This window comes from Tachyglossus aculeatus, chromosome 14, assembly GCF_015852505.1.
Source record: "Tachyglossus aculeatus isolate mTacAcu1 chromosome 14, mTacAcu1.pri, whole genome shotgun sequence".
Classification (NCBI taxonomy): Eukaryota; Metazoa; Chordata; class Mammalia; order Monotremata; family Tachyglossidae; genus Tachyglossus; species Tachyglossus aculeatus.
This window is the reverse complement of record NC_052079.1, coordinates 2358781-2386583: the sequence shown is the minus strand read 5'-3', so window position 1 is coordinate 2386583 and position 27803 is coordinate 2358781. Positions and strand designations below refer to the sequence as shown.

Here is a 27803-nt window from a genome sequence, read left to right as displayed (position 1 = left end):
AGCGCGGTGTGAGGAAGGGGGCGCGGCCTATGGGGGCGTGGCTACGCGGAGCGGGGCGCATTCGGAGTGCGGCACGGTGAATGGGGCGTGGCCTCTGGTGGGCGTGGCTTCACGGGGCGGGGACCAATCGGAGCGCGGCGTGAGGAAGGGGGCGTGGCCTATGGAGGCGTGGCTGCACGGGGCGGGGACCAATCGGGGCGCGGCCTGAGGAGGGGGCGTGGCCTCCGGTGGGCGTGGCCTCGCGGGCTTTTTAGAGCTGCGTTTGGAGCGCTCCCCCCCCGCAGTCTCCGGGCAACGGCGGCTCTGATCAATCAATCAATCAACCAGCCGTTCAATCAATCAATCCATCCAGCAACAGGTAGGCAGGGGTCCGGCTCGGGTCGGGACTTTCCCTCCGTCTGAGCTTGCCGCCCTCCTCCTCTTCCTAATAATCATCCTAATAATAATGATGGTATTTGTGAGGCGCTTACTATGTGCCAAGCACTGTTCTAAGCGCTGGGGGAGATGCAAGGTGATCAGGTGGTCCCACTGGGGGGCTCACGGTCTTCATCCCCATTTGACAGATGAGGGAACTGAGGCCCAGAGAAGTGGAGTAATAACGGTGTTTGTTAAGCGCTTACTATGTGCAAAGCACTGTACTAAGCGCTGGGGAGGTTACAAGGTGATCAGGTTGTCCCACGGTGGGCTCATGGTCTACATCCCCATTTGACAGATGAGGTCACTGAGGCCCAGAGAAGTGAAGTAATAACAGTGATAATGGTATTTGTTAAGCGCTTACTATGTGCAAAGCACTGTACTAAGCGCTGGGGAGATACAAGGTGATCAGGTTGTCCCACGGGGGGCTCACGGTCTTCATCCCCATTTAACAGATGAGGGAACTGAGGCCCAGAGAAGTGAAGTAATACAGTGATAATGGTATTTGTTAAGCGCTTACTATGTGCAAAGCACTGTTCTAAGCGCTGAGTGGGATACAAGGTGATCGGGTTGTCCCATGGGGGGCTCACAGTCTTAATCCCCATTTTACAGCTGAGGGAACTGAGGCCCAGAGAAGTGAAATGACTTGCCCAAAGTCACCCAGCTGACAAGGGGCGGAGCCGGGATTAGAACCCATGACCTCTGACTCCAAAGCCCGGGCTCTTTCCATTGAGCCACGTTACTTCTCTAATAATAATAGTAATAATGGTTTTTGTGAAGTGCTTACTACTGCTACTACTACTACTACTACTAATAATAATTTTGATATTTTTTAAGCGCTTACTATGTGCCAAGCACTGTTCTAAGCGCTGGGGAGGATACAAGGTGATCAGGTTGTCCCCCGTGGGGCTCACAGTCTTCATCCCCATTTTACAGATGCTGTAACTGAGGCCCAGAGAAGTGAAGTGACTTGCCCAAAGTCACACAGCTGACAACGGGTGGGGCGGGATTTGAACCCATGACCTCTGACTCCAAAGCCCGGGCTCTTTTCCACTGAGCCAAGCTGCTTCTCTACTAGCTACTCTACTTAGCTTCTCTACTTAGCTACTACTACTACTACTAATAATAATAGTAACAGTGGCATTTGTTAAGCGCTTACTATGTGCCAAGCACTGTTCTAAGCACTGGGAAGATTACCAGGTGATGTGGTTGTCCCACGGGGGGCTCACAGTCTTCATCCCCATTTTACAGATGAGGGAACTGAGGCCCAGAGAAGTGAAGTAATGATAATAATATTTGTTAAGTGCTTACTAGGTGCCAAGCACTGTTCTAAGCCCTGGGGGAGATACAAGGTCGTCACATTGTCCCCCGTGGGGCTCACTGTCTCATTCCCCATTTTACAGATGAGGGAACTGAGGCCCGGAGAAGTGAAGTGATAACAGTAATAATGGTATTTAAGCACTTACTATGTGCCGAGCACTGCTCTAAGCGCTGGGGGGGATAGAAGGTGATGAGGTTGTCCCCCGTGGGGCTCACAGTCTTCATCCCCATTTTCCAGGTGAGGTCACCGAGGCACAGAAAAGTGAAGTAATAACAGTAATAATGGATTTTGTTCATTCATTCATTCAATCGTATTTATTGAGTGCTTACTGTGTGCAGAGCACTGTACTAAGCGCTTGGGAAGTACATTTTGTTAAGCGCTTACTATGTGCCAAGCACCGCTTTAAGCCCTGGGGGAGATACAGGGTAATCAGATTGTCCCCCGTGGGGCTCCCAGTCTTCATCCCTATTTTACAGAGGAGGGAACTGAGGCACAGAGAAGTGAAGTAATAACAGTAATAATGGCATTTGTTAAGCGCCTACTATGTGCGAAGCACTGTTCTAAGCGCTGGGGGAGATACGAGATGATCGGGTTGTCCCCCGGGGGGCTCCCAGTCTTCAAACCCATTTTCCAGATGAGGGAACTGAGGCCCAGAGAAGTGAAGTGGCTTGCCCAGGGTCCCACAGCTGACGGCAGTGTGTGCACAGAGGCTTTTCAATCAGTCAGCGAGGTTTATTGCGCGCTTACAGTGCGCAGAGCACTGTACTGAGCGCCCCAACAATAGACACATTCCCTTGCCCACCAGGCTTAGCTCATGTAGCAGCCATTTATTATTAAAGGACTACGGAGGAAGAAAGGGGAGCTGATTAAAAGGGATAATAATAATAATGGCATTTATTAAGTGCTTACTACGTGCCAAGCACTGTTCTAAGCGCTGCGGAGGTTACAAGGTTGATGAGGTTGTCCCACGGGGGGCTCACAGTCTTCATCCCTATTTTACAGGGATTTTTCTGATTTATTCATTCATTCATTCATTCAATCGTATTTATTGAGCGCTTACTGTGTGCAGGGCACTGTACTAAGCGCTTGGGAAGTACAAATCGGCAACATATAGAGACGGTCCCCATCCAAAAAACGGGCTCACAGTCTAGAAGGGGGAAACAATCAATCAATCATATTTATTGAGCGCTTACTATGTGCAGAGCACTGTACTAAGCGCTTGGGAAGTACAAATTGGCAACATATAGAGACAGTCCCTACCCAACATTGGGCTCACAGTCTGAAAGGGGGAGACAGAGAAAAAAAAACAACAAAAAACAAACATAACAGACAACAAAACATGTAGACAGGTGTCAAAACGGTCAGAATAAACAGAAGTAGAGCTATATTATCATCATCAATCGTATTTATTGAACGCTTACTGTGTGCAGAGCACTGTACTAAGCGCTTGGGAGGTACAAGTTGGTAACATATATGCACATCATTAATAAAATAGAGTAGTAAATATGTGCGGATAGATCATTTTTACTGTAAAGTGACTTTATTTGGGTTAATTTTCTTATAAAGTTATGAAAACAGGAAAAAATTTCCATTTCAAACACTACCGCTTTTTGAAGATTTGAATCTGTTAGCAAAAATCACAAGTTAGTTCAATAAGCAGTATTAACAGGCGTGACAGCTGACTTTCTCCACACACGACTGTTCAAATAAACTAAATAAGAATAGAAGAAAAGCATTTGGTATTTCACAGTCTTTTAGACTGTGGACTTGGACTTCCCAAGCGCTTAGTACAGTGCTCTGCACGCAGTAAGCGCTCAATAAATACGATTGGCAACACAGAGAGACGGTCCCTACCCAACAGTGGGCTCACAGTCTAGAATCCATCAATCAATCGTATTTATTGAGCGCTTACTGTGTGCAGAGCACTGGACTAACAATCGTATTTATTGAGCGCTTACTATGTGCAGAGCACTGTACTAAGCGCTTGGGAAGTACAAGTTGGCAGTATATAAGTCCTATCGATCGGCTCACAAGCTGCTAATTAATTTTTCCCAAGTTGCTGCTCAGAACGTCTTTGGTTTCACAATCATCATCATCAATCGTATTTATTGAGCGCTTACTGTGTGCAGAGCACTGTACTGAGCGCTTGGGAAGTACAAATTGGCAACATCTAGAGACAGTCCCTACCCACCAGTGGGCTCACGGTCTAAAAGGGGGAGACAGAGAACAAACCAAAACATACTAACAAAATAAAATAAATAGAATAGATATGTACAAATAAAATAAATAAATAATCAGACAAGGAAGTCGACTTCTTGATAGCATTTTTACTCCTTCAGTCGTATCTATTGAGCGCTCACTGTGTGCAGAGCACTGGACTAAGCGCCCCAACTTGGACTTCCCAAGCGCCTAGTCCAGTGCTCAGCACACAGAAGAGAAGCAGCGTGGCTCAGTGGAAAGAGCCCGGGCTTTGGAGTCGGAGGTCATGGGTTCAAATCCCGCCTCCGCCCCTTGTCAGCTGGGTGACTTTGGGCAAGTCACTTCACTTCTCTGGGCCTCAGTTCCCTCATCTGGAAAATGGGGATGAAGACTGGGAGCCCCATGTGGGACAACCTGATCACCTTGTATCTACCCCAGCGCTTAGAACAGTGCTTGGCACATAGTAAGCGCTTAACAAATACCAACATTATTATTATTATTATTAATAAATGCGACTGAAGGAGTGAACAAACTACAAATCGGCAACAGATAGAGACGATTCCGGCCCAACAACGGGCTCACAGTCTAGAAGGGGGGGCACGGGCGACCAAACAAGTGTATGGAGACGTCCAGGAAGTAGTCAGTTGGTGTCATTCACTCAGTTGTACTTATTGAGCGCTCACTGTGTGCAGAGCACTGGACTAGGCGCTTGGGAAGTACAAGTTGGCCACGCAACATTGTTGCCAACATAACTCACAAACACGGGTTCCCTCTTAAAGAAGGGTTGGGAAATGGGCGGAGGGGGGAAGGAATTTGCGTTTTTGTTTTTTTCCTCCATAGCAACTCCGGGAAGTTGTGTAAGGAGAGCCTGCTTATCGGCCTATTCATCTAGGTTGCTGCTGAGATCATAATAATAATGATAATAATGGCATTTATTAAGCGCTTACTACATGCAAAGCACTGTTCTAAGCGCTGGGGAGGTTACAAGGTGATCAGTTTGTCCCACGGGGGGCTCACAATCTTCATCCCCATTTTCCAGATGAGGGAACTGAGACCCAGAGAAGTGAAGTGACTTGCCTAAAGTCACACAACTGACAAGTGGTGGAGCCGGGATTCGAACCCATGACCTCTGACTCCAAAGCCCGGGCTCTTTCCACTGCTTCCCCATGGATTGATGGATTGATAATCCCTCAATCCACCGTCTTTATTGAGCGCTTACTGTGTGCAGAGCACTGGACGGAGCGCTTGGGAAGTCCAAGCTGGCCAATCAATCAATCAATCAATCGTGTTTATTGAGCGCTTACTGCGTACTAAGCGCTTGGGAAGTCCAAGTCGGCAACATCTAGAGACAGTCCCTACCCAACAGTGGGCTCACAGTCTAAAAGGGGGAGACGGAGAACAAAACCAAACACACTAACAAAATAAAATAAATAGAATAGATATGTACAAGGAAAATAAATAAATAAATACATGGAGCAATAAATCATCATCATCATCATCAATCATATTTATTGAGTGCTTACTACGTGCAGAGCACTGTACTAAGCGCTTGGGAAGTACAAATAGGCAACATCTAGAGACAGTCCCTACCCAACAGTGGGCTCACAGTCTAAAAGGGGGAGTCGGAGAACAAAACCAAACACACTAACAAAATAAAATAAATAGAATAGATATGTACAAGGAAAATAAATAAATACATAGAGTAATAAATCATCATCATCATCATCATCAATCGTATTTATTGAGCGCTTACTGTGTGCAGAGCACTGTACTAAGCGCTTGGGAAGTACAAATAGGCAACATCTAGAGACAGTCCCTGACCAACAGTGGGCTCACAGTCTAAAAGGGGGAGACAGAGAACGAAACCAAACACACTAACAAAATAAAATAAATGGAATAGATATGTACAAGGAAAATAAATAGAGTAATAAATCTGTACAAACATATATACAGGTCACATAAATTAGGTTAAAAGCTCTCCCCGAAAAGACCCTCAGGCTGACGGCTGTTGTGTCGATCAATCCATCGTATTTATCGAGCGCTTACTGTGTGCAGAGCACTGCGCTAAGCGCCAAAATGTGTCATCTGTGGGTGGGTGGGGGCTCTCGGGGAGGTGGAATTAAAAAAAAAAAATGATGTTTAAACGTGTGTACACCCGCTCCGCAAACTGGCACCTTTCTCAACATTTCAGGAAGCCTGAGTCATCAGCTGGAGCGGACTGACCAAAACAAGATTTTATTTTCCGGGCCTCCAAAACCGGTTTTTAACCCCTCAGAGAGCTGTGGAAGGGAATAGACTTCTAAGTGAATTAATTCACATTTACAGGGGCCTCGAAGATCCAGAGATGAAAGGCCCCGGAAACCCGCAGCCTGCTCATTATAGGCGTCTATATATTTTTTTAATCGTTGGACGTCTGTATATTTTTTAATTGTTGGACGTCACGTAGCGCCCAAGGGTGGAAAAACCCAAACCGTCGGCTAAATTTTGCTATCAGGGAGGAAACCCGGCTTTAATCTGGCAGGTCGTGGGGCCTAAATGGGTCAGAAAATAAAACCAAAGCAGAAGTTGTCAAGGGAGTCAACGTGGAACCTTTGACCGTCCTCCGTTTATGGTTTTCTGAACGTCCTTGGGCTTTATGATGATGATGATGGTGTTTGTGAAGCGCTTACTATGTGCCAAGCACTGTCCTGAGCGCTGATGTTCTCTCCCTTCCCAGGGCTTGGGAGGAAAGTTCACTTTCAGGTTGCTAATTGGCCATTTATGTTGGTGCCGGGATGGGGCAAGTCCAGGATTATGACATGAGACCCAATCCCTTTCCCACACCGGGTTCGCAGCCTATAATAATAATAATAATGGTGGAATTTATTAAGCGCTTACTACGTGCAAAGCCCTGTTCTAAGCGCTGGGGAGGTTCCAAGGTGATCGGGTTGTCCCATGTGGGGCTCACAATCTTCATCCCCATTTTCCAGATGAGGTCACTGAGGCCCAGAGAAGTGAAGTGACTTACCCAAAGTCACCCAGCTGACAAGTGGCAGAGCCGGGATTTGAACCCACGACCTCTGACTCCAAAGCCCGGGCTCTCTCCTCTGAGCCACGCTGCTTATTATAATATTATAATAATATTGTTATAATAATAATAATTGTGATCTTGGTTAAGTGCTTATTATGTGCCGGGCACTGTTCTAAGCAGTGAGGTGGATCCAAGCAAATGGGGTCATTCAGTTGTATTTATTGAGCGCTTACTGTGTGCAGAGCACTGGACTAAGCGCTTGGGAAGGACAATTCAGCAACAAAGAGAGACCATCCCTGCCCACAGCGGGCTCACAGTCTAGAATGGGGAAGACAGACAGCAAACATGTAACAGGCATCATTCATTCATTCTGTCATATTTGTTGAGCGCTTACTGTGTGCAGAGCACTGTACTAAGCGCTTGGGAAGGACACTTCAGCAACAAAGAGAGACCATCCCTGCCCACAGCGGGCTCACAGTCTAGAAGGGGGGAGACAGATGACAGCAAAACATGTAACAGGCATCATTCATTTGTTCTGTCGTATTTATTGAGCGCTTACTGTGTGCAGAGCACTGTACTAAACGCTTGGGAAGGACAATTCAGCAACAAAGAGAGACCATCCCTGCCCACAGCGGGCTCACAGTCAAGAAGGGGGGAGATAGCAAAACATGTTACCGGCATCATTCATTCATTCTGTCGTATTTATTGAGCGCTTACTGTGTGCAGAGCACTGTACTAAGCGCTTGGGAAGGACAATTCAGCAACAAAGAGAGACCCTCCCTGCCCACAACAGGGTCCCCGTCCTACATGGGTTTCGCGGTCTCCATCCCCGTTTTACAGATGAGGTCACTGAGGCCCACAGAAGTGAAGTGATTTGCCCAAGGTCACACCACAGACCTTGGTACAAGCGCTTAGTACAGTGCTCTGCACACAGTACGTGCTCAATAAATACGATTGAATGAATGAACAGACAAGTGGCAGAGCAGGGATTAGAACTCATGACTTTCTGGCCCCCCGGGCTCGTGCTGTATCCGCTGTGCCATGCTGTGGCAGGGAGGATGGATAAATTGCTTTATTATTATTAAAAATTACTTATTTATTCCTATTAATGTCTCTCTCCACCTCTAAACTGCAAGCTCATTATGGGCAGGGAACAATCTGCTAATTCTGTCCTGTTTTATTTATTCGATTGTATTGAGCGCTTTTGGCGCGCAAACCACTGTACTAAGCGCTTGGGAGAGTACACTATAACAACAAATAGACCCATTCCCTGTCCGCAACAAGCTTACAGTCTGAAGGAATATTTATTTTATTTTATGATGGTATTTGTTAAGTGCTTACTATGTGCCAAGCACTGTTCTAAGTGCTGGGGTAGATACAGAATCAATCAATCAATCATATTTATTGAGCGCTTACTGTGTGCAGAGCACTGTACTAAGCGCTTGGGAAGTCCAAGTTGGCAGCGTATAGAGACGGTCCCTACCCAACAGCGGGCTCACAGTCAAGAAGGGGGAGACAGACGACAAAACCAAACATATTAACAAAATAAAATAGAATAAATATGTACAAGTAAAATAAATAAATAGAGTAATAAATCATCATCATCATCAATCGTATTTATTGAGCGCTTACTGTGTGCAGAGCACTGTACTAAGCGCTTGGGAAGTACAAGTTGGCAACATAAATATGTTGCCAAATATATGTATGTACATATGTAAATATGTACAAGTAAATATGTACAAACATATATACATATATACAGGTGCGGGTCAGCAGGTTGTCCCACGTGGGGCTCGCAGTTTTCATCCCCATTTTACAGATGAGGGAACTGAGGCCCAGAGAAGTGAAGTGAAGCAGCGTGGCTCGGTGGAAAGAGCCCTGGCTTTGGAGTCCGAGGTCGTGGGTTCGAATCCCGGCCCCGCCAATTGTCAGCTGGGTGACTTTGGGCAAGTCACTTCACTTCTCTGTGCCTCAGTTCCCTCATCTGTAAAATAGAGATTGAAACTGTGAGCCCCTTGTGGGACAACCTGATCACCTTGTAACCTCCCCAGCACTTAGAACGGTGCTTGGCACATAGTAAGCGCTTAATAAACGCCATTAAAAAAAAAAAGTGACTGGCCCAAAGTGGAGGCAGGATTAGAACCCACGACCTCCGACTCCCAAGCCCGGGCTCTTTCCACTGAGCCACGCTGCTGCGGGAGCTTATTTTAGAAATCAGCTACAGACCCGTGGGGGAAACTTTATGAAGGCCGAGGTTAGAACAAGAAGGCCCTTATTTCCCATCCGTGGAAGATTTTTCCTTCTTTCTTCCTGTTCCTTCCTCCCCTCTCCCCCGCCGACTGGATTTTTCCACCCTAGTTTATTTACACAGAGCAACGCCTTGGCTGAAGTGTATTTAATTTTTTTTTTTATGGTATTCGGTAAGCGCTTACTTTGTGGCAGGCCCCGTATTAAGCAATGGGGACGAGCCAAGATAATCAATCAATCGATCGTATTTATTGAGCGCTTACTGTGTGCAGAGCACTGGACTAAGCACTTGGGAGTCCAAGTTGGCAACATATAGACTGTTGGGTAGGGACCGTCTCTATATGTTGCCAACTTGGACTTCCCAAGCACTTAGTACAGTGCTCTGCACACAGTAAGCGCTCAATAAATACGATTGATTGATCTAGAGACGGTCCCTACCCAACAGCGGGTTCACAGTCTAGAAGCGGGAGACAGAGAACAAAACCAAACAGATTCACAAAATAAAATAAATAGAATAGATATGGACAATCAATCAATCGTATTTATTGAGCGCTTACTGTGTGCAGAGCACTGGACTAAGCGCTTGGGAAGTACAAATTGGCAACATCTAGAGACAGTCCCTACCCAACAGTGGGCTCACAGTCTAAAAGGGGGAGACAGAGACCAAAACCAAACATATTAACAAAATAAAATAAATAAAATAGATATGGACAAGTAAAATAATAGAGTAATAAATATGTACAAACATATATACATATGTACAGGTGCTGTGGGGAAGGGAAGATAATTAGGCCGGATACAGTCCCTGTTCCATGTAAATAATAATAATAATGTTGGTATTTGTTAAGCGCTTAGTATGTGCCAAGCACTGTTCTAAGCGCTGGGGGAGGATACAAGGTAATCAGGCTGTCCCACGGGGGGCTCACAGTCTTAATCCCCATTTTTTCCAGATGAGGGAACTGAGGCCCCGAGAAGTGAAGTGACTCGCCCAAAGTCACCCCAGCTGACAAGTGGCAGAGCCGGGATTTGAACCCACGACCTCTGACTCCCAAGCCCGGGCTCTTTCCACTGAGCCACGCTGCTTCTCAATTTAATTAATTTAATCAATCAATCAGTCGTATTTATTGAGCGCTTACTGTGTGCAGAGCACCGGACTAAGCGCTTGGGAAGTACAAGATGGCAACATATGGAGACGGTCCCTACCCAACAGCGGGCTCACAGTCTAAAAGGGGGAGACAGAGAACAAAACCAAACATGCTAACAGAATAAAATAAATAGAATAGATGTGTACAAGTGAAATAAATAAATAAATAGAGTAATAAATATGTACAGACATATACTGTGTGCAGAGCACTGGACTAAGCGCTTGGGAAGTCCAAGTTGGCAACATCTAGAGACGGTCCCTACCCAACAGTGGGCTCACGGTCTAAAAGGGGGAGACAGAGAACAAAACCAAACATACTAACAAAATAAAATAAATAGAATAGATATGTACAAGTAAAATAAATACATAAATAGAGTAATAAATATGTACAGACATATACTGTGTGCAGAGCACTGGACTAAGCGCTTGGGAAGTCCAAGTTGGCAACATATAGAGACAGTCCCTACCCAACAGTGGGCTCACAGTCTAAAAGGGGGAGACAGAGAACAAAACCAAACATACTAACAAAATAAAATAAATAGAATAGATATGTACAAGTAAAATAAATAAATAGAGTAATAAATATGTACAGACATATACTGTGTGCAGAGCACTGGACTAAGCGCTTGGGAAGTCCAAGTTGGCAACATATAGAGACAGTCCCTACCCAACAGTGGGCTCACAGTCTTAAAAGGGGAGACAGAGAACAAAACCAAACATACTAACAAAATAAAATAAATAGAATAGATCTGTACAAGTAAAATAAATAAATAAATAGAGTAATAAATATGTACAGACATATATACAGGTAAATTAAATTAATCAATTTAATCAATCGCTTCTCAATAAATGAAGATAGTGGGGGTTTAAAGGTGGAGACAGTGACCTCCCGTCGGATCTGCGGAGCGAGGGCGTGCCAGGCCCGAGGCAGGGTGTCCAATATATAGACCTAGAAATTAAACATATTTACACAAAAGTCGATTGGAATTGGAAGCCAGAGCTCCGGGCGTCAGTCGGCTGAGGGTGGAGTGACTCGGTGTCTCCGTCTGCAAAATGGGACTTTGATACATCCGGGATTGAATTAGCTTGGAGGGCCACTATTCGTTCACTCAGTCGTATTTACTGAGCGCCTACTGGGTGCAGAGCACTTCCCAAGTGCTTAGTCCAGTGCTCTGCAGACAGTAAGCGCTCAATAAATACGATTGATTGGTCAATCAATCAATCGTATTTATTGAGCGCTTACTGTCTGCAGAGCACTGTACTAAGTGCTTGCTTAGTACTAATAATGGACTAGTAATGGACTAATAATATTGGCATTTATTAAGTGCTTACTATGTGCAAAGCACTGTTCTAAGCACTGGGGAGGTTACAATGCATTCAATTGTATTTATTGAGCACTTACTGTGTGCAGAGCACTGTACTAAGCGCTTGGGAAGTCCAAGTTGGCAACATATAGAGACGGTCCCTACCCCACAGTGGGCTCACAGTCTATCGTGGGGTTTCTTAAGCGCTGGCTATGTGCGAGGCACTGTGGTAAGCGCTAGGGTGGATAGGGGACGCAGGCCCCATCCCATGTGGGGATCCTGGCCTTCATCCCCATTTTCTGGACGGGGAAACTGAGGCCTAGAGAAGTGAAATGACTCGCCCAAGGTCACCCAGCGGAGCCGGGATTGATTCTCTTTCTCTCTCTTTTGTTTTCTTTTTAGGAAAATGGCAGACGGTTTTTCCGTAAGTGTCTTTGGCCTCTCCCTCGTGGTGTTGCGGGAATGGGGAGGACGAGATCCCCTGGGGTTTTGTTTCCTAACGGGGAAGGCCGGGCTCTTCCTAATCATGGCATTTGTTCATTCATTCATTCAATCGTATTTATTGAGCGCTTACTGTGTGCAGAGCACTGGACTAAATCAATCAATCAATCGTATTTATTGAGCGCTTACTGTGTGCAGAGCACTGGACTAATCAATCAATCGTATTTATTGAGCGCTTACTGTGTGCAGAGCACTGGACTAATCAATCAATCAATCAATCGTACTTATTGAGCGCTTACTGTGTGCAGAGCACTGGACTAATCAATCAATCGTATTTATTGAGTGCTTACTATGTGCAGAGCACTGGACTAAATCAATCAATCAATCGTATTTATTGAGCGCTTACTGTGTGCAGAGCGCTGGACTAATCAATCAATCAGTCGTATTTATTGAGTGCTTACTGTGTGCGGAGCACTGGACTAATCAATCAATCAATGGTATTTATTGAGCGCTTACTGTGTGCAGAGCACTGGACTAATCAATCAATCAATCGTATTTATTGAGCGCTTACTGTGTGCAGAGCACTGGACTAATCAATCAATCGTATTTATTGAGTGCTTACTGTGTGCGGAGCACTGGACTAATCAATCAATCAATGGTATTTATTGAGCGCTTACTGTGTGCAGAGCACTGGACTAATCAATCAATCAATCGTATTTATTGAGCGCTACTGTGTGCAGAGCACTGTACTAAGCGCTTGGGAAGTACAAGTTGGCAGCATATAAAGATGGTCGATAAGCGCTTACTCTGTGCCAAGCACTGGGGTCAATTTGAGGTAATCGGGTTGGACGTAGACCTTGTAATAATAATGATGGCATTTATTAAGCGCTTGCTATGTGCAAAGCACTGTTCTAAGCACCAGGGAGGTTACAAGGTGATCAAGTTGTCCCACGGGAAGCTTGCAGTCTTCATCCCCATTTTCCAGATGAGGGAACTGAGGCCCAGAGAAGTGAAGTGACTTGCCCAAAGTCACCCAGCTGACAATTGGCAGAGGCGGGATTTGAACCCCTAACCTCCGACTCCCAAGCCCGGGCTCTTTCCACTGAGCCACGCTGCTGCTTCTTTATAGTAACAATAATAATGATGGTATTTGTTAAGCGCTTACTCTGTGCAGAGCACTGTTCCAAGCGCTGGGGAGGTTACAAGGTGATCAGGTTGTCCCACGGGGGGCTCGCAGTCTTCATCCCCATTTTACAGGTGATGATGATGGCATTTATTAAGCGCTTACTACGTGCAAAGCCCTGTTCTAAGCTCTGGGGAGGTGACAAGGTGATCAGGTTGTCCTACTGGAGTCTCACAGTCTTCATCCCCATTTTTACAGCTGAGGTCACTGAGGCCTCAGTGAAGTGAAGTGACTTCACTCAGAGAAGTGAAGTGACTCGCCCAAAGTCACACAGCTGACAATTGGCGGAGGCGGGATTTGAACCCATGACCTCCGACTCCAAAGCCCGGGCTCTTTCCCCTGAGCTCACTGAGGCTCAGAGAGCGCTTAGAACAGTGCTCTGCACATAGTAAGCGCTTAACAAATACCATCATTATTATTATTATCATCAAGTGACCTGCCCAAAGTCACGCCGCTGACGGTTGGCGGAGCCGGGATTTGAACCCATGACCTCCGACTCCAAAGCCCGGGCTTCTTCCCCTGAGCCACGCTGCTGCTTCTTTATCCCTCGTGGGGCTCACCTGGGAGGATTTGGGGGCCATTGGGAGTCCTGATGAGAGAGTGGGGGCTCCCCAACTCATCAGGGGAGGGGATAGACTGAGCCCCCTCCTTCCTCTCCCCCTCATCCCCCTCTCCATCCCCCCCGCCTTACCTCCTTCCCCTCCCCACAGCACCTGGATATGTATATGTGTAATAGATTTATTACTCTATTTTACTTGTACATATTTATTCTATTTATTTTATTTCGTTCATTCATTCATTCAATCGTATTTATTGAGCGCTTACTGTGTGCAGAGCACTGTACTAAGCGCTTGGGAAGTCCAAGTTGGCAACATCTAGAGACAGTCCCTACCCATGTTAATATGTTTTGTCGTCTGCCTCCCCCTTCTAGACTGTGAACCCGCTGTTGGGTAGGGACCGTCTCTAGATGTTGCCGACTTGGACTTCCCAAGCGCTTAGTCCAGTGCTGTGCACACAGTGAGCGCTCAATAAATACGATCGAATGAATGAGACGGGGACGTGCCACTCTCCCTCCCGCCCAGGCCGGAAATCCTGGTGGACCGGAACCGAGCCTCCCTCTCCTCTTGACCTTGGCCCAGCCGGGCGGTCGTGAGTCATTCATTCATTCATTCAGTCGTATTTATTGAGCGCTTACTGTGTGCAGAGCACCGGACTAAGCGCTTGGGAAGTCCAAGTCGGCAACATAGAGAGACGGCCCCTACCCAACAACGGGATCATTTGTTAAGCTCTTACCATGTGCCAAGCACTGTTCTAAGCGCTGGGAGAGATCCAAGGTCATCAAGGTGCCCCCCACGTGGGGCTCACCGTCATTCATTCATTCAATGGTATTTATTGAGCGCTTACTGTGTGCAGAGCACTGTACTAAGCTCTTGGGAAGTCCAAGTCGGCAACATCTAGAGACGGTCCCTACCCGACAGCGGGCTCACAGTCTAGAAGGGGGAGACGGAACAAAACAAAACATGTAGGCAGGCGTCAAAATCGTCAGAACAAATAGAATTAAGGCCATATCAATATCAATAATAATAAATCGTATTTATTGAGTGCTTACTATGTGCAGAGCACTGTACTAAGCGCTTGGGAAGTACAAATTGGCATCACATAGAGACAGTCCCTACCCAACAGTGGGCTCACAGTCTAAAAGGGGGAGACAGAGAACAGAACCAAACATACCAACAAAATAAAATAAGTAGGCCATATGCACATCATTAACAAAATAAATAGAATAATAAATATGTACAGGTAAAAAAAAATAGAGTAATAAATCTGTAAGGTGCTGTGGGGAGGGGAAGGAGGTAGGGTGGGGGAGATCAATCAATCAATCAATCCATCGTATTTATTGAGCGCTTCCTGTGTGCAGAGCACTGTACTAAGCGCTTGGGAAGTCCAAGTTGGCAGCGTATAGAGACGGTCCCTACCCAACAGCGGGCTCACAGTCTAGAAGACGTCACTCTAGAATTCATCCCGCCGTCAAGGCTCGGCCGTTTGGAAAAGACGCGGGCTGAAAGGCAGCAGGGTGGAGGGCGGGGACACGGTAAATGTGGAAGTGCCGCTCACCACATCAATCAATCAATCAATCCATCATATTTATTGAGCGCTTACTGTGTGCAGAGCACTGGACTAAGCGCTTGGGAAGTCCAAGTTGGCAACATCTAGAGACGGTCCCTACCCAGCAGCGGGAGATGGGGAGGAGGAGGGGGGAAAAGGGGGCTCAGTCTGGGAAGGCCTCTTCGTCCCCATTTTCCAGATGAGGGAACTGAGGCCCAGAGAAGTGAAGTGACTTGCCTAAAGTCACACAGCCCTTCAGCGGCAGAGCCCAGAACCCAGGTGTCCCGGTTTCCCGCAGGCCTCGGGTACCCCCCGTTTCGACGATCGGCGCCCAGGCCCGAGGCCGGTGGATCCCCTAGTTGGATCCCACTAAGGTCGGGAGCTACTGGGCTGGACTGGTTTAGACTGGGCTGACCCGCCCTTGGCCCTTTTCGCTAACATTCATTCATTCAGTGGTATTTCTTGAGCGCTCACAGTGGGCCGAGCACTGGACTCAGCCCCAGGAAGAGGACCCGCTGTTGTCTCTATATGTTGGACTTCCCAAGCGCTTAGTCCAGTGCTCTGCACACAGGAAGCGCTCATTAAATACGATTGAATAAATGAATGAATGAGGACAGCAGAACAATAAGTAGACACATTCCCTGCCCGCAACGAGTTTACAGTCGTCTTGGCGGGGCCCGGGGAGACGAATATTACTCTATTTATTTATTTATTTATTTATTTATTTATTTTACTTGTACATTTCTATCCTATTTATTTTATTTTGTTGGTATGTTTGGTTTTGTTCTCCGTCTCCCCCTTTTAGACTGTGAGCCCACTGTTGGGTAGGGACTGTCTCTATGTGTTGCCAATTTGTACTTCCCAAGCGCTTAGTCCAGTGCTCTGCACATAGTAAGCGCTCAATAAATACGATTGATTGATTGATTGATTCACCGAAAGAAATATACCATTTTTCTCCCCCGTCTAGACCGTGAGCCCGTTGTTGGGTCGGGACCGTCTCTAGATGTTGCCGACCCGGACTTCCCAAGCGCTTAGTCATTCATTCATTCATTCGATCGTATTTATTGAGCGCTTACTGTGCGCAGAGCACTGGACTAAGCGCTCTGCACGCAGTAAGCTCTCAATAAATACGATCGAATGAATGAATGAACACCGACCGTAAAATGTCAGCCAACTGGGCAGTGTGGTCTTAGTAGAAAGTGGCTCAGTGGGAAGAGCCCGGGCTTTGGAGTCGGAGGTCATGGGTTCGAATCCCGGCTCAGCTGGGTGACTTTGGGCGAGTCACTTCTCTGGTCCTCAGTGACCTCATCTGTAAAATGGGGATGAAGACCGCGAGCCCCCCGTGGGACAACCTGATCACCTTGTAACCTCCCCGGTGCTTAGATCAGTGCTTGGCACATAGTAAGTGCTTAATAAATGCCATTATCATTATTAAAGAATGCAGGAGATCCGGGTTCTAGTCCCTGCTCCGCCCTGCTGCTGGGTGACCCTGGCCCGGCTATTTAACCTCTCTGGGCCTCGGATCCCTCATCCGCGAAAGGGGGATGATAGTCCCAGCCTCCCGGGGATGGGAGGAGGAAAAACCAGGTAATTATTAATAGCCTCGAAGAGTTGAAACGGGCCTGAATTTGAACGTGGCATTTCTGCTGAGCGCCGTACTAAGCACCGGGATGGATTTGAGGTTGTCGGGTGCCACGGGGGGCTCCCGTTGTAAGCGGGAGAGAGAACGGCTATCGAATCCCCGTTTTCCAGAGGAGGGAAGCGAGGCCCAGAGAAGCGAAGCGACCTGCCCGCGGCCGCACAGCAGCAGACGGGTGGCGGAGCCGGGATCAGGACTCAGGTCCTCCCGACGGGTCTCTCTAGTAACAATGATAATAATTTTGTTATTTGTTAAGCGCTTACTCCGTGCAAAGCACCGTTCTAAGCGCTGATGCAGCACGGGTTGTCTTGGCCGTCGACATCCCAAGTGTTCCGTCCCCGGGCCTGAGATTCCCGTTTGGTTTTTCCGCTTTTCCTTCCAGCTGACCGACGCCTTGTCCGGACCGGGCAACCCCAACGCCCCGGGCTGGCCGGGGGCTCCGGCTCCGGGGGCTTATCCGGGCTATCCCGGGGCCTACCCGGGCCAGGCTCCTCCCGGGGCCTACCCGGGCCAGGCTCCTCCCGGGGCCTACCCGGGCCAACCGCCCAGCGCGCCCGGGGCCTACCCGGGCCAGGCTGCCCCCGGGGCCTACCCGGGCCAACCGCCCAGCGCGCCCGGGGCCTACCCGCCTTACCCGGGCCAGGCTCCGCCCGGGGCCTACCCGGGCCAACCGCCCAGCGCACCCGGAGGCTACCCGCCTGCTGGCCCCACTTCCTTTGGGCCCTTGGTGAGTCACTCAGTCCATTCCATTGCTTTCCTTTTGCTCTTCTTTCTTTTCTCCTCTCTTCTTTCTCTTCTCCTTTCTCTTCTCTTTCTTTCCTTTTCTCCTCTTTCTCTTCTTATTTCCTCCTCTTTCTCTTCCCCTTTTTCTTCTCCTCTTTCTCTTCTTTTCTTCTCTCTTCCTTTCTTTTTTCTTTTCTCCTCTTTCTCTTTTCTCCTGTTTCTCTTCCTTTCTTTTTTCTTTTCTCCCCTTTCTCCTCTTTTTTTCTCCTCTCTTCCTTTCGCTTTTTTTCTTTTTTCTTTCTCACTCTCTCTTCCTTTCTCTTTTCTTTTCTCCTCTCTTCCTTTCTCTTTTTTCCTCCTCTTTCTCTTCCCTTACTTCCTCCTCTCTCTTCCCTTTTTTCTTTTCTCCTCTTCCCTTTTTCCTCCTTTCCCTTCCCTTTTTTCTTTTCTCCTCTCTCCCTTTCTCTTTTCTCCTCCTTTTTCTTTTCTTCTCTCTTTTTTCTCTCTTCCTTTCTTTTTTCTTTCTTCCTTTTTTCTTTTCTCCCCTTTCTCTTATCTTTTCTCCTGTTTCTCTTCCTTTCTCTTTTTTTCTCCCCTTTCTCTTCTTTTTCTCCTATTTCTTTTTTAATTTTCTCTTTCTTTCTCGCTCCCTTCCTTTCTCTTTTCTTTTCTCCTCTCTTCCTTTCTCATCTTTCTCTTCTCCTCTTTCTCTTCCTCTCTTCTTTTTTTCTCCCCTCTTCTTTCTCTTCTCCTCTTTCCCTTCCTTTCTCTTCCCTTTTTCTTTTCTCCTCTCTCTTCCCTTTTTTCTTTTCCCCTTTCTCTTTTTTCTCCCCTTTTCTTTTTTCCTTTCTCCCTTTTTTCCTTTCTCCTTCTCCTCTTCCTTTCTTTTTTCCCCTTTCTCTTTTTTCCTTTCTCCTCTTTCTCTTCCTTTCTTTTCTCCTCTTTCTCTTCCTTTCTCTTTTCTTTTCTCCTTTTTCTCTTTTTTCTTTTCTCCTCTTTCTCTTCCTTTCTCTTTTTTCTTTTCTCCCCTTTCTCTTCTTTCTTTTCTCCTCTTTCTCTTCATTTCTCTTTTTTCTGTCTCTCTTCCTCTCTTCTTTTCTCCTCTTCCTTCTCTTTTTTCTTTTCTCCTTTCTCTTCCTTTCTTTTTTCTTTTCTCCCCTTTCTCCTCCTTTCTCTTTTTTCTTTTCTCCCCTCTTCTTTTTTCTTCTCTCCTCTCTTCTTTCTCTTCTCTTTCTCTTCCCTTTTTTCTTTTCTCCTCTTTCTCTTCCTTTCTCTTCCCTTTTTTCTCCTCTCTTCCTTTCCCTTCCTTTTTCTCCTCTTTCTCATCTCTATTTTCTCTTCTCTTCCCTTCCTCTCTCCTTTGTTCTCTTTCCCTTCCTTTCTCATCTATTTTTGGACTTCCTTTTCTTCTCTTCCTCTCTTCTCCATTTTCTCTTCCTTTCTTTTCTCTTCTCTCCTCAGGCATTTGTTAAGTGCTTACTATGTGTCAGGGCACTGTACTAAGTGCCGGTGTGAATACAAGCTAATCAGGTTAGACATAGTCCATGTCCCACATGGGGCTCACTGTCTTAATCCCTCATCTTCCAGATGAGGTAGCTGAGGCCCAGAGAAGTGAAGTGACTTGTCCAGGATCACAAGGTGGACCAGTAGTGGAGCTGGGATTAGAACCCAGGTCCTTCTGACTCTCAGGTCTGTGGGCTGAGCACTGTACTAAGCACTTAGGAAAGAACACTAGAGCAGACACCTTCCCTTTTCTCCTCTCTCTTCCTTTCTCTTCTTCCTTTTCTCCTCTTTCTCTTCCTTTCTCTTCTTCCTTTTCTCCTCTTTCTCTTCCTTTCCCTTCTTTCTTTTCCCCTTTCTCTTCCTTTCTCATATTTCTCTTCCTTTCTCTTCTTTCTTTTCTCCTCTTTCTCTTCCTTTCTCTGCGAGCTTACAGTCTAGGTGGGGAGACGGACATGAGTAGAAATAAACTACAGAAAAATATGGACCGCCTCACAGATTTGCATGCCACCTTTGTGCAGGGTGCGTGAGAAGTTCTCATTGCGACCCTCACCTTCGACACACTCAGTGGCTTTTATTAAAAGTGCTTACCGTGTGCAGAACACTGTACTGAGTGTTTGGGAGGGTACAGTAGAACAGAGTTCATTCAATCGTATTTATTGAGCGCTTACTAAGCGCTTGGGAAGTCCAAGCTGGGCAACATATGGAGACAGTCCCTACCCTACAACGGGCTCACAGGCTAGAAGGGGGAGACAGATGACAAAACAAAATATCAGTCAGTCAATCAGTGGAGTTTGAGTGCTTACCGTGTGCAGAGCACTGTACTAAGCGCTTGGGAAAGTGCAATACAACAGTAAACAGTGACATTCCCTGTCCACAATGAGCTCGCAGTCCAGAGTGGGGGAGACAGACAGCACTACAAATAAATAAAATGACACATCGGGACATCAGCGCTTCAGGACTAGAAGGGAGGAAGAGCAAGAGAGCAAGCCAGGGTGATGCAGGAGGGCGGGGGAGAGGAGGAAAAGTGGGGCTTAATCAGGGAAGGCTTCTTGGAGGAGATGGGCCTTCAGTAAGGCTCTGAAGGCGGGGAACAGTCGTTGTCTGGTGGATTTGAGGAGGGAGGGCGTCCCGGGCCAGAGGCCAGACGTGGGTCGGCGGCGAGACAGGAGAGATCGGGGCCCATCATCATCAATCGTATTTATTGAGCGCTTACTATGTGCAGAGCACTGTACTAAGTGCTTGGGAAGTACAAATTGGCAACATATAGAGACAGTCCCTACCCAACAGTGGGCTCACAGACTAAAAGAGGAGGCCCAGTGAGGAGGTGAGCGGGGGCAGAGGAGCGGAGGGTGCAGGCTGCGATGGACGAGGACAGAAGGGACGGGAGGGAGGAGGGGGCCGGGGGGTGGGCGGCTTTAAAGCCAACGGTGACGAGTTTTCGTTTGACGCGGAGCTGGATGGGCAACGACGGGAGGTTTGTTGACGAGGGGGGTGACCAGTCCCTTCTGTCCCCCAGACCGTGCCCTATGAACTGCCCTTGCAAACCGGGTTCCTGCCCCGCACCATGATCACCATCGTGGGCACGGTGAACCCCCAGGCCAACAGGTAAGCGGGGAAGCGCCCCGGGGCATCCGGGTGCACCGCAGGGGATGGCAGGGGAGGGCAGAGGTGGCCGTTTCAGCCTCCATTCATTCATCCAATGGTATTTATTGAGCGCTTACTGTGTGTGCAGAGCACCGGACTAAGCGCCTGGGACGTCCAAGTCGGCAACAGAGACGGTCCCTACCCAACAACGGGCTCGCAGTCTAGAAGGGGGAGACAGACGACAAAACAAAACATGGGGACAGGTGTCGAGTCGTCAGAATAAGGCTAGATGCACATCATTAACAAAATAAATAGAATAGTAAATAGGTCCAAGTAAGATAGAGTAATAAATCGGGACAAATATCTATACAGGTGCTGTGGGGAGGGGAAGGAGGTAGGGCGGCAGTGGGGTGGGGAGATGGTTCGGCACTTACTGGGGGCCAACTGTTGGGGCGAATGAAGGAGGAGAGGCTCATTCATTCACTCGAGGGATTGGAGGTGATAATAGTATCATCATCAATCGTATTTATTGCGCGCTTACTATGTGCAGAGCACTGTACTAAGCGCTTGGGAAGTACAAATTGGCAACATATAGAGACAGTCCCTACCCAGCAGCGGGCTCACAGTCTAAAAGGGGGAGACAGAGAACAAAACCAAACATACTAACAAAATAAAATAAATAGAATAGCTATGTACAATATAGAGTAATAAATCTGTACAAACATATATCCATATATACAGGTGCTGTGGGGAAGGGAGGGAGGTAAGATGGGGGGGATGGAGAGGGGGACGAGGGGGAGAGGAAGGAAGGGGCTCAGTCTGGGAAGGCCTCCTGGAGGAGGTGAGCTCTCAGCAGGGCCTTGAAGGGAGGAAGAGAGCGAGCTTGGCGGATGGGCAGAGGGAGCAGGGCATTCCAGGCCCGGGGGAGGACGGGGGCCGGGGGTCGATGGCGGGACAGGCGAGAACGAGGTATGGTGAGAGTAGTATTTGTTAGGTGCTTACTATGAGCCAGGCACTGCACTAAGTGCCGGGGTGCTTATAAGCAAATTGTCCCAGTCTTCATTCCCATTTTGAGAAGCAGCGTGGCTTAGTGGAAAGAGCCCGGGCTTGGGAGTCAGAAGCCATGGGTTCGAATCCCAACTCTGCTGTGTGACTTTGGGCAAGTCACTTAACTTCTCTGCGCCTCAGCTGCCTCATCTGTAAAATGGGGATTAAGATTGTTAGCCCCACGTGGGACAACCTGATCACTTTGTATTCCCCCCAGCGCTTAGAACAGTGCTTGGCATATAGTAAGCGCCTAACAAATGCTGTTAAAAAAAAAAAAAAAGCAGCATGGCTCAGTGGAAAGAGCCCGGGCTTTGGAGTCAGAGGTCATGGGTTCGTATCCCAGCTGGGTGACCTTGGGCAAGTCACTTCACTTCTCTGTGCCTCAGTTCCCTCATCTGTAAAATGGGGATGAAGACTGTGAGCCCCCTGTGGGACAACCTTGATCACCTTGTAACCTCCCCAGTGCTTAGAACAGTGCTTTGCACATAGTAAGCACTTAATAAATGCCCTTATTATCATTATTATTACCCCAGCGCTTAGAACAGCGCCCAGCCCATAGTCGGTGCTTCACGAAGACCCCCGTCGTCATCATGGATAAATACAATCAAGCGGATGAAAAGCTCCTCTCGTTCATTTTTTTTAAAATGGCATTTATTAAACGCTATGTGCAAAGCACTGTTCTAAGCGCTGGGGAGGTTACAAGGAAATCATGTTGTCCCCCGGGGGGCTCACAGTCTTAGTCCCCGTTTTCCAGATGAGGGAACTGAGGCCCAGAGACGTGAAGTGACTTGCCCAAAGTCACCCAGCCGGCAATGGGCGGAGCCGGGACTTGAACCCGTGACCTCGGACTCCAAAGCCCGGGCTCTTTCCACTGAGCCACGCTGCTTCTCTTATTTCAATCGTCATTATTGAGCACTTACTGTATACTACTACTACTACTACTACTACTACTAATAATAATAATAATAATGGCATTTATTAGGATAGAGAAAATCCAAAGTGGGTAGGCCTTAAGAGTATCTAAGCAGGTTGGTTTTCTTGTAACTGTAAATGATCACAGTCGAGGCGACATGACAGAGGACTGAGGAAAGGCCTGAATATCCAGGGGATTCCACCTTTCTGATGCCAGAGAAGCACTGTGGCTCAGTGGAAAGAACTTGGGCTTTGGAGTCCGAGGTCATGGGTTCAAATCCCGGCTCTGCCTATTGTCAGCTGGGTGACTTTGGGCCAGTCACTTCACTTCTCTGGGCCTCAGTGACCTCATCCGTAAAATGGGGATTAAGGCTGTGCCCCCCTATGGGACAAAAGACACAGTCTTTTAGACTGTGAGCCCACTGTTGGGTAGGGACTGTCTCTATATGTTGCCAATTTGTACTTCCCAAGCGCTTAGTACAGTGCTCTGCACATAGTAAGCGCTCAATAAATACGATTGATGATGATGATGATGATGATGACAACCTGATCACCTTGTAACCGCCCCAGCGCTTAGAACAGGGCTTTGCACATAGTAGGCGCTTAATAAATGCCAATATTATTATTATTATTAAGCGCTTACTGTGTGCAAAGCCCTGTTCTAAGCGCTGTTCTAAGTACTGTATACTAAGCGCTTGGGACAGTGCTTCGCACATAGTAGGTGCTTAATAAAGGCCATCATTATTATTATTATTATTAAGCGCTTACTATGTGCAAAGCACTGTTCTAGGTGCTGTTCTAAGTACTGTATACTAAGCGCTTGGGACAGTGCTTCGCACATAGTAGGTGCTTAGTAAATGCCATCATTATTATTATTATTATTAAGCGCTTACTATGTGCAAAGCCCTGTTCTAAGCGCTGTTCTAAGTACTGTATACTAAGCGCTTGGGACAGTGCTTCGCACATAGTAGGTGCTGAATAAATGCCATCATTATTATTATTATTATTATTAAGCGCTTACTATGTGCAAAGCCCTGTTCTAAGCGCTGTTCTAAGTACTGTATACTAAGCGCTTGGGACAGTGCTTCGCACATAGTAGGTGCTGAATAAATGCCATCATTATTATTATTATTAAGCGCTTACTATGTGCAAAGCACTGTTCTAAGCGCTGTTCTAAGTACTGTATACTAAGCGCTTGGGACAGTGCTTTGCACATAGTAGGTGCTTAATAAATGCCATCATTATTATTATTATTAAGCGCTTACTATGTGCAAAGCCCTGTTCTAAGCGCTGTTCTAAGTACTGTATACTAAGCGCTTGGGACAGTGCTTCGCACATAGTAGGTGCTGAATAAATGCCATCATTATTATTCTTATTATTAAGCGCTTACTATGTGCAAAGCCCTGTTCTAAGCGCTGTTCTAAGTACTGTATACTAAGCGCTTGGGACAGTGCTTCGCACATAGTAGGTGCTGAATAAATGCCATCATTATTATTCTTATTATTAAGCGCTTACTATGTGCAAAGCGCTGTTGTAAGTAGTGTCTACTAAGCGCTTGGGACGCACCTCTCGTTCAGACTGGCCTTGGATTTCAAGAAGGGGCCGCAGGACGTGGCCTTCCACTTCAACCCCCGCTTCAACGAGGACAACAGGCGGGTCATCGTCTGCAATTCCAAGCTGGACAACGCCTGGGGCCGAGAGGAGAGGCAGACCACCTTCCCCTTCGAGGCGGGAAAGCCCTTCAAGGTAAGCGACCCGCCCACGGGGACCCCAAAACCCTCCTCCCGCACCCCCTATTTCAGAACGGTGGCATTGGTTAAGCGCTTACTACGTGCCAAGCACTGTTCTAAGCCCTGGGGGAGATACGACGTCATCAGGTTGTCCCACGCGGGGCTCCCGGCCTTCACCCCCGTTTTCCAAATGAGGGAACCGAGGCCCAGAGAAGTGACGTGACACGCCCAAAGCCCCCCCAGCTGACAGTTGGCGGAGCCGGGATTTGAACCCAAGACCTCTGGCTCCAAAGCCCGGGCTCCTTCCACTGCTTCTACGTGCCAAGCACTGTTCTGAGCGCCGGGTTCGGGATGAGGTCCCACTTGGGGCTCCCAGTCTCCATCCCCGTTTTACAGAGGAGGGAACCGAGGCCCAGAGAAGTGAAGTGACTTGCCCAAAGCCCCCCCAGCTGACAGTTGGTGGAGCCGGGATTTGAACCCAAGACCTCTGGCTCCAAAGCCCGGGCTCTTTCCACTGCTTCTACGTGCCAAGCACTGTTCTGAGCGCCGGGTTCGGGGCGAGGTCCCACTTGGGGCTCCCAGTCTCCACCCCCGTTTTACAGAGGAGGGAACCGAGGCCCAGAGAAGTGAAGTGACTTGCCCAAAGCCCCCCCAGCTGACAGTTGGCAGAGCCAGGATTTGAACCCACGACCTCTGGCTCCAAAGCCCAGGCTCTTTCCACTGCTTTTACGTGCCAAGCACTGTTCTGAGCGCCGGGTTCGGGACAAGGTCCCACTTGGGGCTCCCAGTCTCCACCCCCGTTTTACAGAGGAGGGAACCGAGGCCCAGAGAAGTGAAGTGACTTGCCCAAAGCCCCCCCAGCTGACAGTTGGCGGAGCCGGGATTTGAACCCAAGACCTCTGGCTCCAAAGCCCGGGCTCTTTCCACTGCTTCTACGTGCCAAGCACTGTTCTGAGCACCGGGTTCGAGACGAGGTCCCACCTGGGGCTCCCAGTCTCCATCCCCATTTTACGGAGGAGGGAACTGAGGCCCAGAGAAGTGAAGTGACTTGCCCAGCTGACTAAGTGGTGGAGCTGGCCATGGCTCAGTGGAAAGAGCCCGGGCTTTGGAGTCAGAGGTCGTGGGTTCAAATCCCGGCTCCGCCAACTGTCAGCTGGGTGACTTTGGGCAAGTCACTTCACTTCTCTGGACCTCAGTTCCCTCATCTGGAAAATGGGGATGAAGACTGTGAGCCCCCTGTGGGACCACCTGATCACCTTGTAACCTTCGCAGCGCTTAGAACAGTGCTTTGCACATAGTAAGCGCTTAATAAATGCCATCATTATTATTTTTATTTGAACCCATGACCTCTGCCTCCAAAGCCCAGGCTCTTTCCACTGAGCCACGCTGCTCCTCCTAACCTGATCACCTTGTATCCCCCCAGCGCTTAGAACAGTGCTTTGCACATAGTAAGCGCTTAACAAATGCCATCATTATCATTATTCATTCATTCATATTTGAGCGCTTACTGTGTGCAGAGCACTGTACTAATCAATCAATCATATTTCTTGAGTGCTTACTGTGTGCAGAGCACTGGACTAATCAACCAATCGTATTTCTTGAGCGCTTACTGTGTGCAGAGCACTGTACCAAGCGCTTGGGAAGCACAAGTTGGCAACACATACAGTCGTCATCATCATCAATCGTATTTATTGAGCGCTTACTGTGTGCAGAGCACTGTACTAATCAACCAATCGTATTTCTTGAGCGCTTACTATGTGCAGAGCACTGTACTAATCAACCAATCGTATTTCTTGAGCGCTTACTGTGTGCAGAGCACTGTACCAAGCGCTTGGGAAGCACAAGTTGGCAACACATACAGTCGTCATCATCATCAATCGTATTTATTGAGCGCTTACTGTGTGCAGAGCACTGTACTAATCAACCAATCGTATTTCTTGAGCGCTTACTGTGTGCAGAGCACTGTACCAAGCGCTTGGGAAGCACAAGTTGGCAACACATAGAGACAATCATCATCAACTGTATTTATTGAGCGCTTACTGTGTGCAGAGCACTGTACTAAGCGCTTGGGAAGTCCAAGTTGGCAACATATAGAGACAGTCCCTACCCCACAGTGGGCTCACAGTCGAGAAAACTTGGGAAGTACAAGTGGGCATGACCTCCAACTCCCAAGCCCTGGCTGTTGCCACCGAGCCACACTGCCCTTTGATCATATTTATTGAGCGCTTAGTAGGTGCAAGGCGCTTTTACACTTCACTCACCCAAGTGCTTAGTAAAGGACAGGCGCATTTCCCGCCCGCGCCGAGCTCGCCACGCTGCTTCTCCTTGCCGGGGAAGGGGCACGGCCCTGAGGCCCTCGGCCCGCGCCGCAACGGGTGGGACGTCCATCATCATCATCAATCGTATTTATTGAGCGCTTACCGTGTGCGGAGCACTGGACTAAGCGCTTGGGAAGTACAAATTGGCAACGTATAGAGACGGCCCCTACCCCACAGTGGGCTCACAGTCTAAAAGGGGGAGACAAAAGCAACCCCCCCCGCCCCGCCGATTCCCGTCCCCATCCAGATCATGGTCCTGTGCGAGACGGACCATTTCAAGGTCGCCGTCAACGACGCCCACCTGCTGCAGTACAACCACCGCCTGCGCAACCTCAACCAAATCACCAGCCTGGCCATTTCGGGCGACGTCACCCTCACCAGCGTCACCCCCACCGCCTTCTGAGGCCGCCCCCGACCCCGCCAGGAGGAAGATCGTCGCCTCCCCCCCGCCCCGGCTCCCGAATATCCGCGTCTAATAAATGCTCTTCCAGGAGACCGTCTCCCTGGGCTGGCGTCGAGGGTGGCCCGGAGAACCGCACTCCCGAAAAGGCCACGTGCAGATCCAGAACCGGGATACAATCAATCAATCAATCAATCAATCGAGCGCTTACTGTGTGCAGAGCACTGGACTGAGCGCTTGGGAAGTCCAAGTCGGCAACACATAGAGACGGTCCCTACCCCAACAGCGGGCTCACAGTCTAGAAGTCTAAATTCGAACCCGTGACCCCTGACTCCAAAGCCCGGGCTCTGGAGACTGGGAGCCCCACGGGGGACAGGGACTGCGTCCAGCCTTGTATCTACCCCAGCGCTTAGTACAGTGTCTGGCACATTCTCAGGACTTATATTTATTGAGCCCTTACTGTGTGCAGAGCACTGTACTGAGCGCTTGGGAGAGAGTGGTATAACGGGGTGGTAGAAACATTCACCTCGTAACCTCCCCGGCACTTAGAACAGTGCTTTGCACATAGTAAGCGCTTA

General features: G+C 48.2%; 1 protein-coding gene across 1 annotated transcript; it reads left to right on the top strand.

Annotated features, from left to right (window-relative positions):
* The first annotated feature begins 304 nt into the window (after nucleotides 1–304).
* LGALS3 (galectin 3) lies at nucleotides 305–27318 on the top strand. The gene is made up of 6 exons (XM_038756482.1): nucleotides 305–358; nucleotides 12042–12063; nucleotides 17391–17735; nucleotides 20751–20839; nucleotides 24355–24523; nucleotides 27073–27318. The coding sequence occupies exons 2-6, from the start codon at nucleotides 12046–12048 to the stop codon at nucleotides 27226–27228; spliced, it is 777 nt and encodes a 258-aa protein (XP_038612410.1). The 5' UTR covers nucleotides 305–358; nucleotides 12042–12045; the 3' UTR covers nucleotides 27229–27318.
* Nucleotides 27319–27803: the final 485 nt, after the last annotated feature.

What these genes read in the sequence shown, in the direction of transcription:
- LGALS3 (XM_038756482.1), top strand. An exon ending in GTGAACCCCCAGGCCAACAG is followed by an intron (nt 20,840 to 24,354) that starts GTAAGCGGGGAA and finishes CCTCTCGTTCAG; the next exon opens with ACTGGCCTTGGATTTCAAGA. An exon ending in AGGCGGGAAAGCCCTTCAAG is followed by an intron (nt 24,524 to 27,072) that starts GTAAGCGACCCG and finishes GTCCCCATCCAG; the next exon opens with ATCATGGTCCTGTGCGAGAC.